This window comes from Sus scrofa, chromosome 3 (assembly GCF_054392235.1).
Source record: "Sus scrofa isolate SSC_HxYL_T2T_F1_AM1 chromosome 3, Sscrofa_HxYL_maternal_Yorkshire_Landrace_v2.0, whole genome shotgun sequence".
Lineage (NCBI taxonomy): Eukaryota > Metazoa > Chordata > Mammalia > Artiodactyla > Suidae > Sus > Sus scrofa.
Window position 1 is genome coordinate 115,678,674 of NC_139385.1, and position 18,685 is coordinate 115,697,358.

The 18,685-nt window shown below is 41.9% G+C and overlaps 1 protein-coding gene and 1 long non-coding RNA gene across 14 annotated transcripts in view; one reads left to right on the forward strand and one right to left on the reverse strand.

Annotated features, from left to right (window-relative positions):
- The window catches only part of VIT (vitrin), a 114,550-nt gene that overhangs the window by 88,156 nt on the left and 7,709 nt on the right, over positions 1 to 18,685 (reverse strand). For all 11 annotated transcript variants that reach the window (XR_014842248.1, XR_014842249.1, XM_013996219.3 and 8 more), the window contains one exon: positions 2,177 to 2,246. Coding sequence is in view for 8 of the 11 variants with exons in the window: in XM_013996219.3 (XP_013851673.3) it covers positions 2,177 to 2,228 (52 nt within the window). In the remaining 3 variants the exon portion in view is untranslated. The remainder of the gene's footprint in view (positions 1 to 2,176; positions 2,247 to 18,685) is intronic.
- Positions 1 to 18,685, forward strand: part of LOC110260034 (uncharacterized) — a 149,295-nt gene that overhangs the window by 86,634 nt on the left and 43,976 nt on the right. The window lies entirely within an intron of this gene.

Here is an 18,685-nt window from a genome sequence, read left to right on the forward strand (position 1 = left end):
AGTGCCTCCTTCCAGCCCAGAAACTTCTTGCTTGATTCTTAGTGCCTTGCAGGTACTAGCTCAGGTATTGAGGAGGACTCTCCTCGAACAAACTTTAGTCAGACTCCTCTCAGCCCTCTTCCCAACGAGGCTTTGACCTTGGGCTTCTGTGTCTGTCCTTTTGGGCCAATATCACTCAGTTTTTAGCAAGAATCTTGTTTGGAGAAAAGGCTCTGCTCTTGATATCCAATCACCCAGGTCTGCCTTTAGCAAGAATTCTGTCCCGTTGGTTCAGCAAGAATCCCCCTATTCCCTTGATATTTCTTCTTAGTAATTTCCATCCCCCGACCCCTGCAACATGCTGCTTGGCTCTAAATCCCCCCTTTTCCTGTTGTATTTGAAACTGAGCTCAGTATAATACTGAAGTCTTTTTTCCTCTATTGCAACGGTTCTTGATTAAAATCTGTTTTTACTGACTTAAATACTATCCAGCTCCGGTTCTCCTTAACAGTGTCCATAGTGTCTTCTTGAAAACTGATTTATAAAGCAGATCATTTTAAATCACCTCAGATTGCCTTTATGCTTTGATTTGGAGTTACATACTCAATGAAACATCTAACATCACGTATATCAGAGCTTCATAGCAGAGACAGGACCATGTAGTCTCTATAATCACATAAATCACAAAATTATGCTTCAGATCATAGAATATTAAAGCTGGGAGGAGTTTTGGAGGGCATCTCCTTATTTTATAGAAAAGAAACCAAGGTCAAAGTTGACACTTTGGCTAAAACTGCAGTTTTGGGAGAGGGGGTGCAGGCATTGGAACCAGGGTCAGGTTTGCTAGTGCAGCCTTAGCTCTTTATGCTACTTTCTCTCCCAAGTGCAGTCGTTGATTATATGTGGTGCCACAGTGACAGTGGGCAATGTAAAACTCTGCTACATCATAAATTTCTACATCTCTAGAGCAAACACGCTAGCTCTGATTTATATTAACGAAACACTTAACATTAATTTAGAGGGCTTTTGGAGGATCATTGGATAGTTCCGTGTGATATTGTGATTTATGATAAGTATATATTTTGGTCTTCTGGCCACAGTTCCTGGCTAACAGTCCCCCAAACCCTTGGAAAATCCTGAGTGATAAGAGCAATGGGAATATCTTTTGTTATAATGCTTGGTCTCTTGTCCTCAGTTCCTGAAGTCAGAGCCATAAAGGTGAAATTGGTGTCTAGTTATTCATAATAAGCCTCTTTCAATCACAACTCAGTTTATGGTAATAAGGTAGCTTTTGGGCATCCCCTAAATATGAGGGAGCTGGTTGCCAGGGGAACCAACCCTGAACAGAGGATTGGACTTTTCAGTCCCATTTCCTGATTTCCCAGGAGGAAAGAGGGGCTGGAGGTTGAATCAATCACCAGTGACCAGTGAGCTAATCAATCATGCCTATGTAATGAAGCATCCATAAAAACCCAAAAGGAGGGGTTCAAAGAGCTTCCAGGTTGAAGAACCAGAGCTCTTCTACGTGCCATTTCATCAGGCCCAAATTCCATGGGATAGAAGCTCCTTTGCTCCTTGCTCCTTTGCCCAAATTCCATGGGATAGAAGCTCCTTTGCTCCTTTGCTACTTGTCCTGAGTGTCTCTTTATCCAGCTAAACCCATCATCACTTTTCTTTCTTCTGGTTGACCTGCTGCTCCTTAAGGGTCTACCCCAAATTGTGTTTTCTGGTGATAATGGATACATTTAAAGGGTTTCATCTCTAAAAGTATGAGTTGCGAGTGGTGCAAGTAAGGCCGTGTCAATGATAAGAATTTTTTTGTTGCTGAGAAATTAAGAAATAAGAAGGTCCCTAAATTCAGAATCTGTAAATATGCTTTATCTGAAATATCTGCTAGTTGCTGAATAACACACACACAAATACGTGTGTATATACATGTGCATAATATGTGATCTGTAGAGACATACATATGTAATACATATATTTGCTTTATATAAAAAATATATAGACACACATTCTGAATTTGATCTACACTTAACATTCTCAGTTAAACATCTCTCCAAAATGTTTATCATAAAAAGACACACTGAACTGTTTATATGTTCTGTCTTGGTTTAAACCTTTTCTTGGCAAGCGATTCTTTGGCCATTAGGAGAACGTTAAAAGCGTATCCAGATACACATATAAAAGTACTTACCAAGGAACATTTCAATAACAGATGCCTTCATAGTGAGGACAACAATCCCCATGAATATCAAAACAGCACCCTAGAGAGGAAGAAACATGAACATCATCATATTTCAGCCAACAGTTCTGAATTAGACACACAGAGTGTAGGGAGGGGCTGCTTCATTTTGCATTGCCCTCTGGAGCCTTAGGATTTCCAACTGCAGCTTTCCATAAACAGCTTGGGGAGAGGGCGGTGGCCAGCTATGCAGGTGCCCGGAGAGGCTACTCTGTTAGAAAACTTGTTCTAGCCACCAGCCTCCTGTTCTTCAGAGACTTGGTCTTAGAATTGAAGAGGAAGAAATTCCACAATTTCCAGACTATGTTCAGCCAATCTTCAAATTAGGACAAAAGCCGCACTTGCAGTATTTAGAGAACATTTTTAGATTACAAATTGTTTTAGACTACAAAAACAATCCATTCACTCTTTAGTCAATAAATATTTATTAAACTTCTACGTCTAGGAATGAGTATAAAAATTGAATGAAAAACAGTTCTTGCTCTTAAAAGGCTCATAGTACTCATGAGAAAACATACATGGACACAAATAACTATAACATTAGGAAGGGTGCAGGTCCCGTAACAGACAATAAGGGGATTCTATGGACTGGTGGGTCTCAAACTCTGTGGCATATTAATACCAACTGGGGGTTTTGAAAGGCCCTGAAGCCCAGGCCGCATCTCAGACCAGTTGAATCAGGGTCTCTTGGGCGTGTGGTCTCAGCATTCAACTTTTTCAAAACTCCCCAGGGAATTCCAAGGTGCAGCCAAATTTGAGAACTAGTGGTTTGGAGCAAGTCTTCCAATATCTTAACGTGCATATGAATTACCTGGGGATCGTGTTAATCTGCAGATTCTAGTCCAGTAAGTCTGGGATAGTGCCAGAGCATCTCCCAGAGGTCAGGGAATTTTAGAGAAAGGAGAGAAAAGCTTATAGAGGGGGCAGCAATTGGGTTAACTCTGACGAAAATAGGAGATGCAGTGGGTTGGAGTTGGGGGGAACAGCATCAACAGAGGCTCAGAGGTTGAAAATCACAGTGGATACGAAGGTGCAGTTGGTCTATAAGGGGTTTCCCCTTCTCTTAAAGCTACAAGGAGACCCTAGAAGGTTTCCTCATAGCACCATTAGTTGAACATACACTTGCACTCCATATGGTCTAGAATCTGCACAGTAAGCATCATGGCAGGTTATGATTCCTACTGAGCAGACGAGGAAAATAGGCTTAGAAAGGTAAAGTGTTGTACCCCTGGTGACCAGGCAGTGCATAGGATTCGCATGGAGGTAGGAGTAGGTAGACGAATCTGCTCTGAGCTTAGGCCATAAGGAAGAACGTTGTAGAAAACATCAAGGTTCAAAGTTGGTCTGCTCTAAATTATCCTTATAAACTAGCAATTGTAAGCACCGTCGATGATAAAGCACTCCTCTTTGGGGCAGATGGCTCCCACAACATCCCTTCCCCCCAGTGCCACTGCTGTGCGGCCTTTAGGTTTTAGCAAGCATTTGTAAACCTATCCTCTGCTGTGCCCAGTGGTGTGCTGGGAAACCTGTTGTCTTAAAAAAGAGCCCTGATTTAGAGAGTGTCTGTTAATTTCTGTGGCATAAATCCTCCTACCATGGCTGATTTTGAAGCCACCAATGTAATGTCATTGCATGGAGATTTGGAAAGAGATGAACACAATCTGGTACTAGCTAGGCCTAGCAAACTTATATTTAATATCTAGATTCAGGAGTTCCCGTCGTGGCGCAGTGGTTGACGAATCCGACTAGGAACCATGAGGTTGCGGGTTCGGTCCCTGCCCTTGCTCAGTGGGTTAACGATCTGGCGTTGCCGTGAGCTGTGGTGTAGGTTGCAGACGCGGCTTGGATCCCGCGTTGCTGTGGCTCTGGCGTAGGCCAGTGGCTACAGCTCCGATTCAACCCCTAGCCTGGGAACCTCCATATGCCGCGGGGAGCGGCCCAAGAAATAGCAACAACAACAACAACAACAATAACAACAACAACAAAAAAAGACAAAAAAAAAAATATCTAGATTCACAGAACTTATTAACAAAAAGCAGTCATTAGATTATTGTTGGGATAGTATTACAAGAACTTGATGCAATTAACGTAAATAAAATTGGTAAATGAAAGACTTTATTGCAAACGATTAAATTAGTCAGCAAAAGTAACCCTAGACAGAACTGATCCCTTTGCTCAATTCTAGCAACAATTGTAATGTGTTAAATTTCCCAATTAAAGAGTTCCCACTGTGGCACAGTGGGTTAAGAATCCAACTGCATTGGCTCAGGTCGCAGTGGAGGTGGGGTTTGATCCTCGGCCTGGTGCAGTGGGTTAAAGAATCCCACATTGCTGTAGCTACCGTGTAGGTCACAGCTGTGGCCTGGATTCAGTCCCTGGCCCGGGAACTTCCATATGCCATGGGAGTGTCCTTTAAAAAAAATTTTTTTTTTCCCCCAATTAAGGTAGTTGACCACTGGCTAAGTAATAGACAAATAATGGTCTTTATCTTCAAAACAGAAATAGTCATTTACATGATCAGCACTTTGTTATTTAAATAACTAGGTCATATTTTGTAAATAGTGTGATGACGAGTCATTTTTTTGGTCTTTTATTAATTTGAGAAGCTGCAGATCAACTCACATGTTTTTAGGCCTAAAAAGTTAACTCTCTTGTTGGGATAGATACAGTATATCAAGCTACCCTCCCGGACCCATCTATCTAGCTCCACCAATTGGCTGTTACCATCCAGCATTGGACATTTTGTCCAGGAGTCATTCTAGATTCCTCTTTCTCTCATACTCCACACCTCTTCCGTCAGTCAAGCCTGTTGGAACTGCATTCATAATATATCCCGACTCTGACCACTTCTCGTCACCTTAACCATTGCCATTTGGTCCAGGCTGTGCCATCTTTCACCTGGCTTAATGCAATTAGACTCCTAACTAGGCTTTTTCCTTCCCCCGCAATCCGAAGGCCATGCAGCATCCAGCGTGATCTTGGTCACAATAAGTCGGTTCATGGCATTCCTCAGATCAGAACTTCCGTGGTTCTCTACTTTATTTAGAATAAGAGGCAGAATCTTGGCATGTGGCTCAGGACCCCTCGAGATTTGGCCACCGTCGGCCCCTCTAACCTCATTTCCTTCTAGTCTCCTCCTCACTTACTAAGCTCCAGGCACAACCAGCTTTGAGGCTGTTTCTAGAACACACCTCTGCACTTTTTTTTTTTTTATTACTCAATGAATTTTTTTACATTTATAGTTATACAAGGATCATTACAACCAAATTTTATAGCATTTCCATCCCAAACCCCCAGTGCACCCCCCCACCCCCCAACCAGTCTCATCTGGAAACCATTAAGTTTTTCAAAGTCTGAGTCAGTATCTGTTCTGCAAAGAAGTTCATTGTGTCCTTTTTTTAGATTTCAAATGTCAGTGATAGCATTTGATGTTGGTGTCTCACTGTCAGACTGACTTCACTTAGCATGACAATTTCTGTGTCCATCCATGTTGCTGCAAATGCCGGTATTTCATTCCTTTTAATGGCTGAGTATTATTCCATTGTGTATATGTACCGCATGTTCTTTATCCACTCCTCTGTCAATGGACATTTAAGTTATGTCCATGTCTTGGCTATTGTATATAGTGCTGCAATGAACATTGGAGTACATGTATCTTTTTGAGTCATGGTTTTCTCTGCCTCTGCACTTATTCCTTTTTTTTTTTTTTTCTCTGCACTTATTCCTTTTTTTTCCTTCCCCCTTCCTTGCGGGGGAAGGAAAAAGCCTAGTTAGGAGTCTAATTGCATTAAGATGTATTTCTTTGGGCTGTTTCTGCGGCATATGGAGGTTCCCAGGCTAGGGGTTGAATCGGAGTGTAGCCACCGGCCTACGCCAGAGCCACAGCAACGCCAGATCCGAGCCGTGTCTGCGACCTACACCACAGCTCACGGCAACGCTGGATCATTAACCCACTGAGCAAGGGCAGGGACCGAACCCGCGACCTCATGGTTCCTAGTCGAATTCGTTAACCACTGCGCCATGACGGGAACTCCTGCACTTATTCTTAACTCTACCTTCTTGCCCTTCTCCCAGAGCAGAACATGATTTACTCCCTTGTTTCTTTCAAGTCTTTGCTTAAATGCTATCCTCTCTTGAGAGTTTCCCCAATCACCCAATTTAAAATTATAATCCCCTCCCTTCCACCATCAATTCGAACGCCCTGTGCTTTCCCTACAATTTTTTCCCCCAGTCACTTATCTGACATACTCTATATGTTGTTTATTGTATTTGTTTATTGTTTGTGTTCTCCACTGGAGTGCAAGCTTCGTGAGGGCAGGGACATTTATGTGATTTTATGTGCTTGATAATTGAATATATATTGAATCAACAAGTGAGTAGTTAGGGTTCTTTCCTTTCTCTAGGAAATAAAGGAAACAACACAAAAGGAAGACAACCTGTGAATACTTAAAAACTACTGAATTGTACACTCTCAAAGGTGTAGTTTATGGTAGATGGATTACATTTCAATAAGCATTGTTAATAGTTAACCAAGAAACCAAAAGAGAGGATGGAATTGCAGAGAGAAGCATTCGAAAACCTGTCCTACAAATTTAGAAGACGCAACAGACCTGACCTTTACACACAGGGATGGATTAAAAAAAAAAAAAAAAGAAAGGATTCCAGGAAATATTCTAACCCCAGAGGAAATATTGACTAAGTGCTGACTCATCAGTAATGGAACTCAACCAGAATCACTGGTCTCTTGGAATCAGAGTATTTTGAGGCTTTTTTTTTTTTTTTTCTTTTAAACCACTTCAGTTTCTTTCCTTGCTTGGTTCATTTACTTACTACATTTAAAATGTAAATGGGCCTTTTGAAGTGTGTGAAAAAAAAAAATTCAAACCCTCTCTGTCATTCCAGAAACTGGGCATGAGGCTGACCACTAGCACTGTTAGTTTCTACAGGCAGTTCAATGTCAAGGAGCTGTGGGTTCCTAGTAATGTTGGAACCTTAATATCTCATGTTCTCACCAGGGTTCTAACAAAAATTGAACAATAGGGATTTCCAAAACTGTATTACTGATTCATAAATGTATGGATTGTGCTCTGAGATGTAATATAAAGAGTCCTGAATATGAAGTTCTGGTGAAGCAGATGAAGGCTGATTGTGAAATAAAAATATATATAATTATTAGTGGAGTTGCCAGGCAATTTAATTAGATGTCTTGTTGCCTAGAGTTAGAAAAGAAGCCGATTATTTATTGATAATAATAAATAATAATACCACCACATATATTTGTGATTCTTCACAGTGTTTTTTCCTCCAACTTAAAAAATTACGGTAAAACCCAAAAACATAAAATTAGCTCTTAACCATTTTTAAGTGTACAATTCAGCAGGATTCAATATATTTATTATATGCTATCATCACCAATATCCATCTTGAGAACTCTGTCTTGTAAAATTGAAGCTCTTTGCCCATTAAACGACACCTCTGCATTCTCCCCTTTCCCTGGCCCTTGGCAACCACCATTCACCTTCTGTCTCTATGACTTTGACTCCTCTATGTACCTCATATAAATGGAATCATACAGCATTTTCTTTTTGTGCTTGGCGGATTTCAAATAGCATAATGTTCTTAAGGTTCTTTCAGATTGTAGCATATGTCAGAATTGTTCCTTTTTTAGGCTGAATAATATTCCATTGTATGTATATGCCACATTTTCCTCATCTATTTATCTGCTCATGGACACATGGGTTGCTTTTGTGTCTTAGTTTTTGTGAATAATGCTGCTATGTACATGGGTGTACAAATATTTGAGACCCTACTTTCAATTCTTTTGTGTGTGTATCTGGAAACGTAATTGCTAGATTATATGGTAATTCTATTCTTAATTTGTCTTGAAGAAGCGCCATGCTGTTTTTGAGTGGCTGTACCGTTTTACATCCTTACTAGCTTAATTGCACGTTTCTATATCCTCCCTAACAGTTGTTATTTTCCGATGAGTCATCCTAATGGGTATGAGATGGCATCTCATTGTAGTTTTGATTTGCATTTCCCTAATGCATAGTGATATTGAGCATCTTTTCAAATGCTTCTTGGCCCTTTGTATATTTCTAAAGATGAAGAAATTTCCTATTTGAGTCCTTTGTCCAATTTTTAATCAGTTTTAAAAAATTGTTGTTGAATATTAGATTATTATGTATTCTAGATATTAATCCCTTATCAGATATATAATTTGCAAATATTTTCTCCCATTTTATGCATTGCCTTTTTACTCTGTTCATAGTATCTTTTGGTGCACAAAATTTTAATTAATTAATTAATTAATTTTTATGGCCATACCCACAGCATATGGAATTTCCCGGGCTAGGGGTCAAATTGGAGCTGAAGCTGCCGGCCCACACCACAGTCATAGCAACATGGGATCCGAGCCACATCTATGACCTACACCACAGCTCCGGGCAAGGGTGGATCCTTAACCCACTGAGTGGGGCCAGGGATTGAACCTGCATCCTCATGGATACTAGTTGGGTTTGTTACCACTGAACCACAACGGGAACTCCTGGTGTACAAAATTTTTAAGTTTTCCTGAAATCCCATTTGTCTGTCTATTTTTTCTTTTGTTGTTTATACCTTTGGGTGTCATATCCAAGAAACTGCTGCCAAATCCAATGTTGTAAAGCTTTTGTACTATGTTTTCTTCTAAGAGTTTTATAGTTTTAGGTCTTACATTTAGATTTTTGATACATTTGAGTTAATTTTTGTGTGTGGTGTTAGGTAAGGATCCAACTTCTTTCTTTTACATGTGGATATCAATTTTTCCTGGTGCTGTTTGTTAAAGAGACTGCCTTTTGAATGGTCTTAGAAAAAAATCATTTGGCTATATATGTAGGATTAATTTTTAGGTCCTCTATTCTGCTCCATTGGTAAGTATGTTTTTATCTATGCTAGTATCACACTGTTTTGATTACCATATAGCTTAATAAGTTTTTTAGATCAGAAACTGAGTCCTCCAGCTCTTTCTCTCTCTCTCTCTCTTTTTTTCAAGATTATTTTGGCTATTTGGGGTCTTTTGAGATTCCATATAAAATTTTTATTTTTATTTTCTATTTCTGCAAAAAATGTCATTGGGATTTTAATATTGTATTGAATCTGTAGATTGATATCTTAACAGTATTAGGTCATCTAATCCACGAATCTGGGGTATGTTTCTACTTATTTATTTATGTAATTTATTATTATTATTTTTTGGCTGTGCCTACAGCATGTGGAAGTTCCCGGGCCAGGGGGTCAAACCTGTGTCATAGCAGTGACCCAAGCTGCTACAGAGACAGCACCAGATCCTTAACCCACTGCACCACAAGAGAATTCCTGTTTCTACTTATTTATGCTGCCTTTAGTTTCTTTCAGTAATTTTTTTTTTTTTTTTTTTTTTTTTTGTCTTTTTGCCATTTCTAGGGCCACTCCTGCGGCATGTGGAGGTTCCCAGTCTAATCGGAGCTGTAGCTGCCGGCCTAGGCCAGAGCCACAGCAATGTGGGATCTGAGCCGCCTCTGCGACCCACACCACAGCTCACGGCAACGCCAGATCCGTAACCCACTGAGCGAGGCCAGGGATCGAACCTGCAACCTCGTGGTTCCTAGTCGGATTCGTTAACCACTGAGCCACAATGGGAACTCCATTTCAGTAATATTTTTTAGTTTTCATTGTACAAGTCTTTCACCTCCTTGGCTAAGTTCATTCCTAAGTATTTTATTCTTTTCAATGCTGCTGTAAATGGAAATGTTTTCTTCTTTTTCAGCTTGCTCATTGTTAGTATATAAATGCAACTGACTTTGTGTATGACTTTGTATCCTGCTACTTTGCTGAATTCATTTACTAGTTCTAACAATTTTGTTGTGGAATCTTTAAAATTCTCTCTATATAAGGTCATGTTGTCTGAAAACAGAGGTCATTTTATTTCTTCCTTTCTAGTTTGGATATCTTTTATTTCTTTTTCTTGTCTAACTGCTCTGACTTGAGCATCCAGTACTATGTTGAATTGAAGTGATTAAAGCAGGTGTCCTTGCCTTTTCCTGATCGTAGAGGAAAAGCTTTCAGTCTTTTACCATTGAGTATGAGATTTACTGTGAATTTTTTATATGTGGCTTCTATTACTCTGAGGTAGTTTTCTTCTACTCTTAGTTGAGTTTCTGGGTTTTTTTTTTTTCTTTTTCCTTTTTTTCTTTTTTGGCCACAACAATGTCATGTGAACATTCCCAGGCCAGGGATTGAACCTGCACCACAGTTGCAGCCTGCACCACAGATGTGGCAATGCCAGATCCTTAACCCACTGTTCCACATGGGAACTTCCTGTTGAGTTTTCTTTTTTTTCACCATGAAATGGTGTTGAATTTTATCAGTTACTTTTTCGGCATCAATTGAAATAATCGTGATTTTTCCCCCTTCATTCTAATCACATGGCATATTACATTAATTGATTTTTGTGTGTTTGACCATCCTTACTTACATTATAGGAATAAATCCCACTTGGTCATGGTATTTAATTGTCTTAATATGCTGGTGAATTCATTTTGCTAATATTTTGTTGAGGATTTTTTGCGTCAATGTTCATAAGGGATATTGTACTGATATGGGAAACTTGTTTTCTTTTCTTATAGTGTTTTTAGTTTGGTATCCGGATAATGCTGGCCTCATAGAATAACCTAAAAAGTGTCCCTCTCGTTTTCTTTTTTTTTCTTTTTTTATTTTTTTGTCTTTTGTCTTTTTGTTGTTGTTGTTGTTGTTGCTATTTCTTGGGCCGCTCCTGCGGCATATGGAGGTTCCCAGGCTAGGGGTCAAATCGGAGCTGTAGCCACTGACCTACGCCAGAGCCACAGCAACGCGGGATCCAAGCCGCGTCTGCAACCTACACCACAGCTCACAGCAACGCCAGATCGTTAACCCACTGAGCAAGGGCAGGGACCGAACCCGCAACCTCATGGTTCCTAGTCGGATTCGTTAACCACTGCGCCACGACGAGAACTCCGTCCCTCTCATTTTCAATTCCTAGGAAAAGTTTGAGAAGGATTGGTGTTAGGTTTTTTTTTTTTTTTTAAATGTTTAATAGAATTCACCAGTGAAGTCATCAGGTCCAGGGCTTTTTCTTGTTGCAAGATTTTTGATTACTGATTCATTCTCCTTACTAGTTATTGGTCTATTCAGATTTTCTATTCCTTCATAATTTAATCTTGGTAGGTTTTATGTTTCTAAGACTTTGTCCATTTCATCTAGATTGTCCAATTTTTTTGGTGTACAATTATTCATAGTACTCTCTTTTAATTTTTTTATTTCAACAACAGCGGTTGCTCTGGGAAAAGAGAACTGGGTGAGTGGTCATCAGAGCTGGGAGTGAGTTATGCAGTTTTGTTCTATTTAAATATTTACTCTGTGTGTGTATATTAGTAAATCAGAAATTAATAAAATGATCTGTTGAGAAGACAACATATACAGATAGTGCTGATAACAATGAGAAGCTATAGCAATCTCCTAACCCTCTACTTGCTCCTTGCTTCTCTCTCTTTTTTTCTAATGGCCACACCTGCAGCATATGGAAGTTGCTGGGCTGGGAATTGAGTCTGAGTCACAGTATCCTTTAACCCACTGAAGTGGGCCAGGGATTGAACCCACACCTCCACAGGCACCTGAGCTGCTGCAGTCGGATTCTTAACCCACTGCACCACAGCCAGAAGTCCTGGTACTTGCTTTTCTTGGTCCAGGTCACTGTTCGCTCTGGTTGGAAAGGACCAGCTTCCTAAAGCATAGGTCTTTGCATTCACTCTCTTAGAATTCTTCTTCATAGTCCACTCATTCTGTGAAGAGTAAAGCCCAAATTCCTTAAGCGTGTTGAGATTCCATATAAATGTTTTATGTTTTTTTCTGTTTCTGCTGAAAAAAAATGTCATTGATGTTTTGATGTTGCATTTAATCTATAGATTACTTAAGATAGTATTGATATCTTAACAATATTAGGTCTGAAATGGCCCAATTTACCTTTTAAACCATCTCACTACAATTCTTTTCTATAATCCTCTCCTTTGACCCTAGACTTTTGGTCTTTCCTTTGCACCCTGGATGTCAGTGCCTTGGCTCATGATCTTACTAATGTTTTATTTAGAATATGTTACCACCCCTCATCTGCCTCTTACAAACGTTTCCATCTTAAGGTTCGCTCGTGGGCCAATTCTATGTTAACTCTCCCTGATTTCCTAAGGTCAAAGTTCATCTTCATTCATGCATGCATTTAATCATGCAAAAAAATTTGGGGTGTGAACCCTGTGCTAGGCAGAGAGGAAGAAGGTGCAGGTCCTATCATCAAGTTGCTTTGATCTTCTAGAAAGAAACCAATGCATACTTATCATAACTAACATCAAGCACATAGTAAGTGTCAGTAATATATTAACGCATTTAATCTTCACAAGAACCCAAAGAAGTAGGGGCTATTTCTGCCTTCATTTGAAAGGTAAGGAATTGGAGGCACACAGAGGTTAAGCACTTCACCCAAAGGTCACAAGGCAGGAAAGAAGAGGAGCTGGAATTCAAACCAGGCATTCTGAATGCAGAGGCCTCCTTGCATTTCACATCACTATTTACCATAGATGTTTCCTAATGAGCAAGTGCACTTCCCTCATCTGCGTCATGATTTACTTGGTCTGAGTTGGAATCAATATTATTTTAAAGCTCCCCAGGTTTAAAATACTCCCCGTGCAGCCAGAATCGAGAACCTCTGCTGTCAAGGATATGGCAATGGCGAAGGGGTAGATGATTAAGTAGGCCTAGGGCATGAGGATTGGAAGGGGCTTAAATTCGTTTAACTGGCAAGTTGGAAAACAATGAATGGTGAGGGAAGGACAGTGGACTTCTTCACAGTCCACTCAGTCATCCTCATGGGGACAGAGGAGCTTCAGGAACTGGGGACTGCTGGGCCAGGCTGGGTGAGGAATCAGACTATTAGAGAGGAAAGAAGAGGCCATGTCAGCCTTGCGTGTCATGCCTAAAGAATGTGGAACTGATTCTTTAGGCAATAGGGAGACATGGAAGACTTAAAAATTATTTTTGCATTCATCATTTTTAATAAGCCCCCCAGAGGCTTACATGAGCCACTCAGTTGGAGCAAATCTGCCCTAGCTGATGTGTAGGATTTATGTAATGCCAGTGTTTGTCTGATCCACAATGCTACATGGGGGAGCATCTAACATACACTTTGTCCACAAGGCAGGAAGAGCCAGTGTTCATTTGGGAACATTTAATACTTATGAGAGGCTTGTGCTGTGTTTTTAAAATGCCAGAAATCCCTTGAGGACAGACATCTCTGAATGGGGAGAGGCCACATCTGCAGCCTTACTTTCTTCATCTCTGCCTGATATAAAGCCTTGGCCATTTGTCAGTGGCTGTGGGTTGATCTGGTGAAGATGGAAAAAGGAAGGCTGTCACTAAGAGGGGCCTTTACAACGTGGAGGTGGCCCCAACCTGCATATAAAACTTTCTACAGATCCTATTCCTCTGGGCTAGGCCCATGACACTGCATTTCCTGTTGCCATGACACCAGTGGTAACTATGATAATCCCCAGGATTCTGAGAAGGAGAGAGAGAGTGAGCTGGAGAGGACTGTGGTTTCTCTTTTTTTCTTCTCTTTCCAATTCTTCCCTTCTTTTATCTATAAGAAATTGCAAAAGAAAAGTGCAGGCCAAATAGGCTAGGAAGGCAAGGGAATTTTTGCCTTTTATTGATATGCTGGCTCCTAAGGATGCACCAGGCTCCTTGAAGATGTGTCCTGAGCCAAGCTCTCTGGACTGTTGGTTGCCTAAGCAGAGCACCCACTTCCCCACTTCCTCCTTCATAACACAACCCAAGTTGGCGAAGGGAATAAATATAGCCGGGGGCTCAGAGGAAGCTGGTCTATCCCTAGCTCCTGGTTCCAAGTCTATACCAAGAACATATATATATTTATTTCACCTTACTTGTGACCACTTTGGGACCACAGCCTTGACCCTGTCCACATAGGGCCCTCTCCGATGGATCATGTGGTCGAGGGTGGGCTGTGTTCTAAGGTATATAGGTATATAGGGCTGTGTCCTGAGGATAGACAGAAAAGAAAACATTTAATCTTATGTTTTTCAGGGCAAGGTTGCCTCTTTTGGAGGAAATGAACAAGAGAGCAGGATGTTTCAGATATGCTGGCAGCCATGTTGTGACCATGAGGCAAGTTAGTGTGAGGAAAAAGCCAGCACAAAAAGGAGTGAATCATGGAGAAATGGAGCTGGAGCTCTGTCTTGTGCTTAAGGCTGGGCCCTCCTATGGACCACCTATTATGTGAGAAAATAAATTCCCTTTCATTTGGGCTTGCCCCTGAAAGATTATTCCTGACTGCTTTCTAACTCACAGTGCCTGTCCATATAGTGGATTCAACTAGGGTAGTCTGTAATCATATAGGTTTACATCAGAATCTGCAGCATGTTTTCTCAATAATTCTCTCATCCAAACCACCTAAGAACCTCTTGAGGCAGTAGATGGACATTGTTATTCCCATAATTCAGAGCAGTGAAGTGACTTGCCTAAGGGCACACAGCTCAGATCTGCTCTATTTTAGTCTTGTGCTCTTTTTACTATATCAAGTTCCTCATGTGACTGTTTCTATAAATTCCAAGCTATTCTATAATTTATTATATAATATTATAAAATTATTAATATAATTATTATTATAACATTATTTTACTCATTTATATATGTCTTTCACTTTTAAAAGACTGGTTACATCTATAATTTCACAAAACCCTTGAAGTAAGTGGCTCAGATGCTAACACTTGCTAAAAGTAAGGGACCCATAGTCAGAAGCTTATGATCTGGCAAAAACAAACAAACAAAAAAACTTAGGAGTTCCCATTATAGTGCAGTGGAAATGAATCTGACTAGTACCCATGAGGATGAGTGTTTGATCCCTGGCCTCGCTCAGTGGCTTAAGGATCTGGAATTGCCGTGAGCTGTGATATATGTTGCAGATCTCACGGCTCGTATCTCACGTTGCCGTGGCTATGGTGTAGCCTGGCAGCTGCAGCTCTGATTTGATTTCTAGCCCAGGAATTTCCATATGCCATGGGTGTGGCCCTAAAAAGCAAAATAAATAAATTAAAAAAAATGCCAATCAAGATCTTTCTTGGGACTTTGGAAATCAGGTCCTTGAAAACTGGGAGCTAAGCTGAAGGCAGGGAAGAGATGGAGGAAAGAAATTGTGTGGCCATGGGAGAACCGGGGTGGGCAGATGCTTTAGCTCCTGGCCACTTTCCCAGGTCCCATTTCCAGGCTGAAGGAGGCCCAGCTGGGCCTGGCCTTAGGTACAAGACATAGATGTTTCTGGGTCCTTTTATTCCAGCCAGTTTGAGCTGGTTTCTGTCCCTGAGTCTTTGATCAAAATGTTTTTCATGCTTATTGTTTAGTTGTGTCCTGTTTCCCTGGAATGATTGGGAGGGAAATGACAGGTAAAATGACAAGGCCACCTGTGCTCGCCTTGTAGTAGGCTTGAAGCAGGCAACTCTAGAGAAGCCTTATCCAACTCTAGAGCCAGGCTCTGGGAAGAAACATGGCAAAGAATCCCATGACCTGGGCCAGCCCCTGAGAAAGGGAAACCAGCCTGTGTGCCTGGGATGCGCTGGCAGGACAAAATGGGAGAGGGAGACCTTTCGGTCCTGCCGCCGTCAGAATGTCCCTGTGGAGTTCCGCATGTACTTAGGACCATGGTTCACAAGCCGAGGTGATTTTGCCCCCCCTCCCCCCGGGAAGGACTCATCGATGTTTGAAAACACTTTTGGTTGTTATAACTTGGGATGGGAGATACTATGACATCTAGTGGGTAGAGGACAGGGATGCTGCTGAACCTTCTGTGCACATGGGACAGTCCCCACAACAAAGAATTATCTGGCCCGACATCCTGATAGTGTCAAGGTTGAGAAACTCTGATTTATAAGAATATTTTTTTTTTCAGTGTATGTATTAGCATCTTATGCTTATTGATGTTCCAATCTAGGAACTTTTCCATAGATGTTATAGGTAATTTTTTTGGAGGACTCAAGGGTGAACTACTCAGGATCCCTTTCTCCAGGATGACTGTTGATCATGGCATCAGTCAGGGCAAATCCTTAGGCAAAGCTATTCATTGCTGGGCAGGGGAGTAGATTAAAAAGAGCTGGTGCATGTGTTTGATGAGGGATATACGCCTGTGCCATTAGGTTCATTGATCCATGTGGCCTGTTCTGACATGTCACAAAAGCCAGGAGAGAAAGCCTTTCTGGGGCATGTGTTTCAGACCCTCCTTTTGTACCTCATTAAGAACCTGACATATGGTAATGCTTACCACATCCACAAAGGCTTCGACCAATAGTGATTTCTAGTGAGACTGCAAACAGTAATTACGTTTCTGAAGTGGTAGTTTAGATCTTATATTGCCAGTGGCAAAAAATACTAGTTTGCAGGCCTGCCCCCAAATGAGCTCTAAAGAACTCCTTCCAAGAGTTATTTATCCTCCGTAATGGAAGGGAGGGTGAGGAGCCGTAAGTCTGGGGGAGGGGAGAGGATCTCAAAACCAGGTGGACCCTGACTGCCCCTCTTAGTTACTCTGGAAACCGTTCTTGGTTTAAAAGATTCTCCTGGAAGCTTTGGGAGATGCGTTTCTCTCATCAGAAGCCTCTTTACCTAATGTGTTTGACACCGTGGATCAGCCCTGCCTCCTCCCAGGGACTCGGGCTCTGAAGTTTGTGGTTGCCAAGGGGCCGGCCACTGTGAGTCTGGAGCTGGGTACTTGGTTCAGTCCAGCTGTGATCCCCAGAGCCTCAGCTGGCCTGGACGCTCTGTGCTTTTTGGGCTGCCTTCAATTCTGAGGCCCAGAAAAACATTTTCGAGTCTGGCACAGCCTTCCCGCTGAGGTAGGAAGGAAGATGAGGGTGTGTCTGCAAGACCCACAGGGTCTGCCCATCGGCCTCTCGGTAAAGAGGGGGTTCATCTCAGCTCTCGCCCCGAGGTGGAGAGGCCGGCGTGGGCTGCGGGTCAGAGTGCATTCCTCAATCCCAGCAACCGCAGGCCAGGGAAGACGAGGGTGTGGAGGAGGGCGGTGACTGCCGCCCAGCTGTCCAGGGCTGTGGAGGATTAAGCCCCAGAAATTGGCGGGGGCCAGCAGAAAGGGAGTCCTTTAGAAGCAGGAGACCCAGCTCTCCAAAGGGAGCCGTGTAGCCTCGGGCTCTAGAGGCCTCTCGGGCAGCTCCCAGCTTGGGTGAAGCCTTCGAACCCCTCCAAGTCCCTCCTGCTCGTTGCAGCTGAGCTGTCTAGTGGCCTGTTGCATGAGGTGGGATTGGTCCTTTGTTCCTCTTCGAGGAAAGTCTTCGAAGTTTAGAGTCCCTTCCAACAGTAACAGCTATCATTTGTTGAAAGCTCAACTGCTACACACGGCACTCGTGTGGTTTTATTTAAAGTGGTGATCCTATCATGTAAGTATTTTTGTGCCCATTTTCCAGGGTAGGAAATTGAGGCTCAGAACTTGAGTAAGCGGTCCAATTCTAGTAAGCTATAAGTCATAGAGAGAATATGTAGCAGAACCAGAATTCCATTCCAGGTCTCCAACGTTTTTACCACTCTCCCGTTTTACCACTCTGCCACTCTGTAAGATGGTTTCAGCTTCCTTTTTGTCTTGACAGTCTATCCAAAGCTCTTTGGAAAAACTCTGTTGATAATAGTTAAGATGCACGCTGTGAAATACATACAATTGTGTGATAAAATTGTCTTAGTTTTTTTAAAGTTTTTTTTTTTTTTTTTTTTTTTTTTTGAGTCATACTTGGGCTTAAACTCATACGCAGCTTCCTCTCTCCCAAATGTTATTTAGGGTAAAGTGATGCACCAGGCATATTTTTAAGTTTAACCAGGCATAACACACCCATCTAAATAAACATTTGAGAGTATTGTAATTGGCTGTGTAACGGGATGTTAAAATAGGATGATCCTTTGTCTTAGTTTCAGCTGAATGAAGTGCCAACTCCTTCCGTGCTCCGAAGTTCTTGAGGCTTCTCTCACCATTGCCTGACGTGGGTGGGAGTGGGGACACCACCGACTCCCCTTCTGCATCTGGGGAGGGAGAGGAGGGGGGAGAATGCCAACAACTTTTCCTCCAACGATTTGCTCAGTTTCTACAACCACTTGTGTTGTCTGGACGGAGGCAAACAGCTGGAGGTCCCGGTTCTTGGTTACTTCCTTGAGAAGTCCAGCTTGGACGCCCTGTGACCCCGGTTAAAATGACTGATTGGTTCTGAGCCTCAGGCAAGAGGGCACAGAGGACTGATGTTCGACTCCTGATTAAGATGGGACAGTGAATAGCTCGTGGAAATAAGACTCCCTGAGTGAGAGTCAGCCCGCAGTTGCTTTAGGTCCTGCCCAAGCCTGGTACTGGGAGGGCTCAGC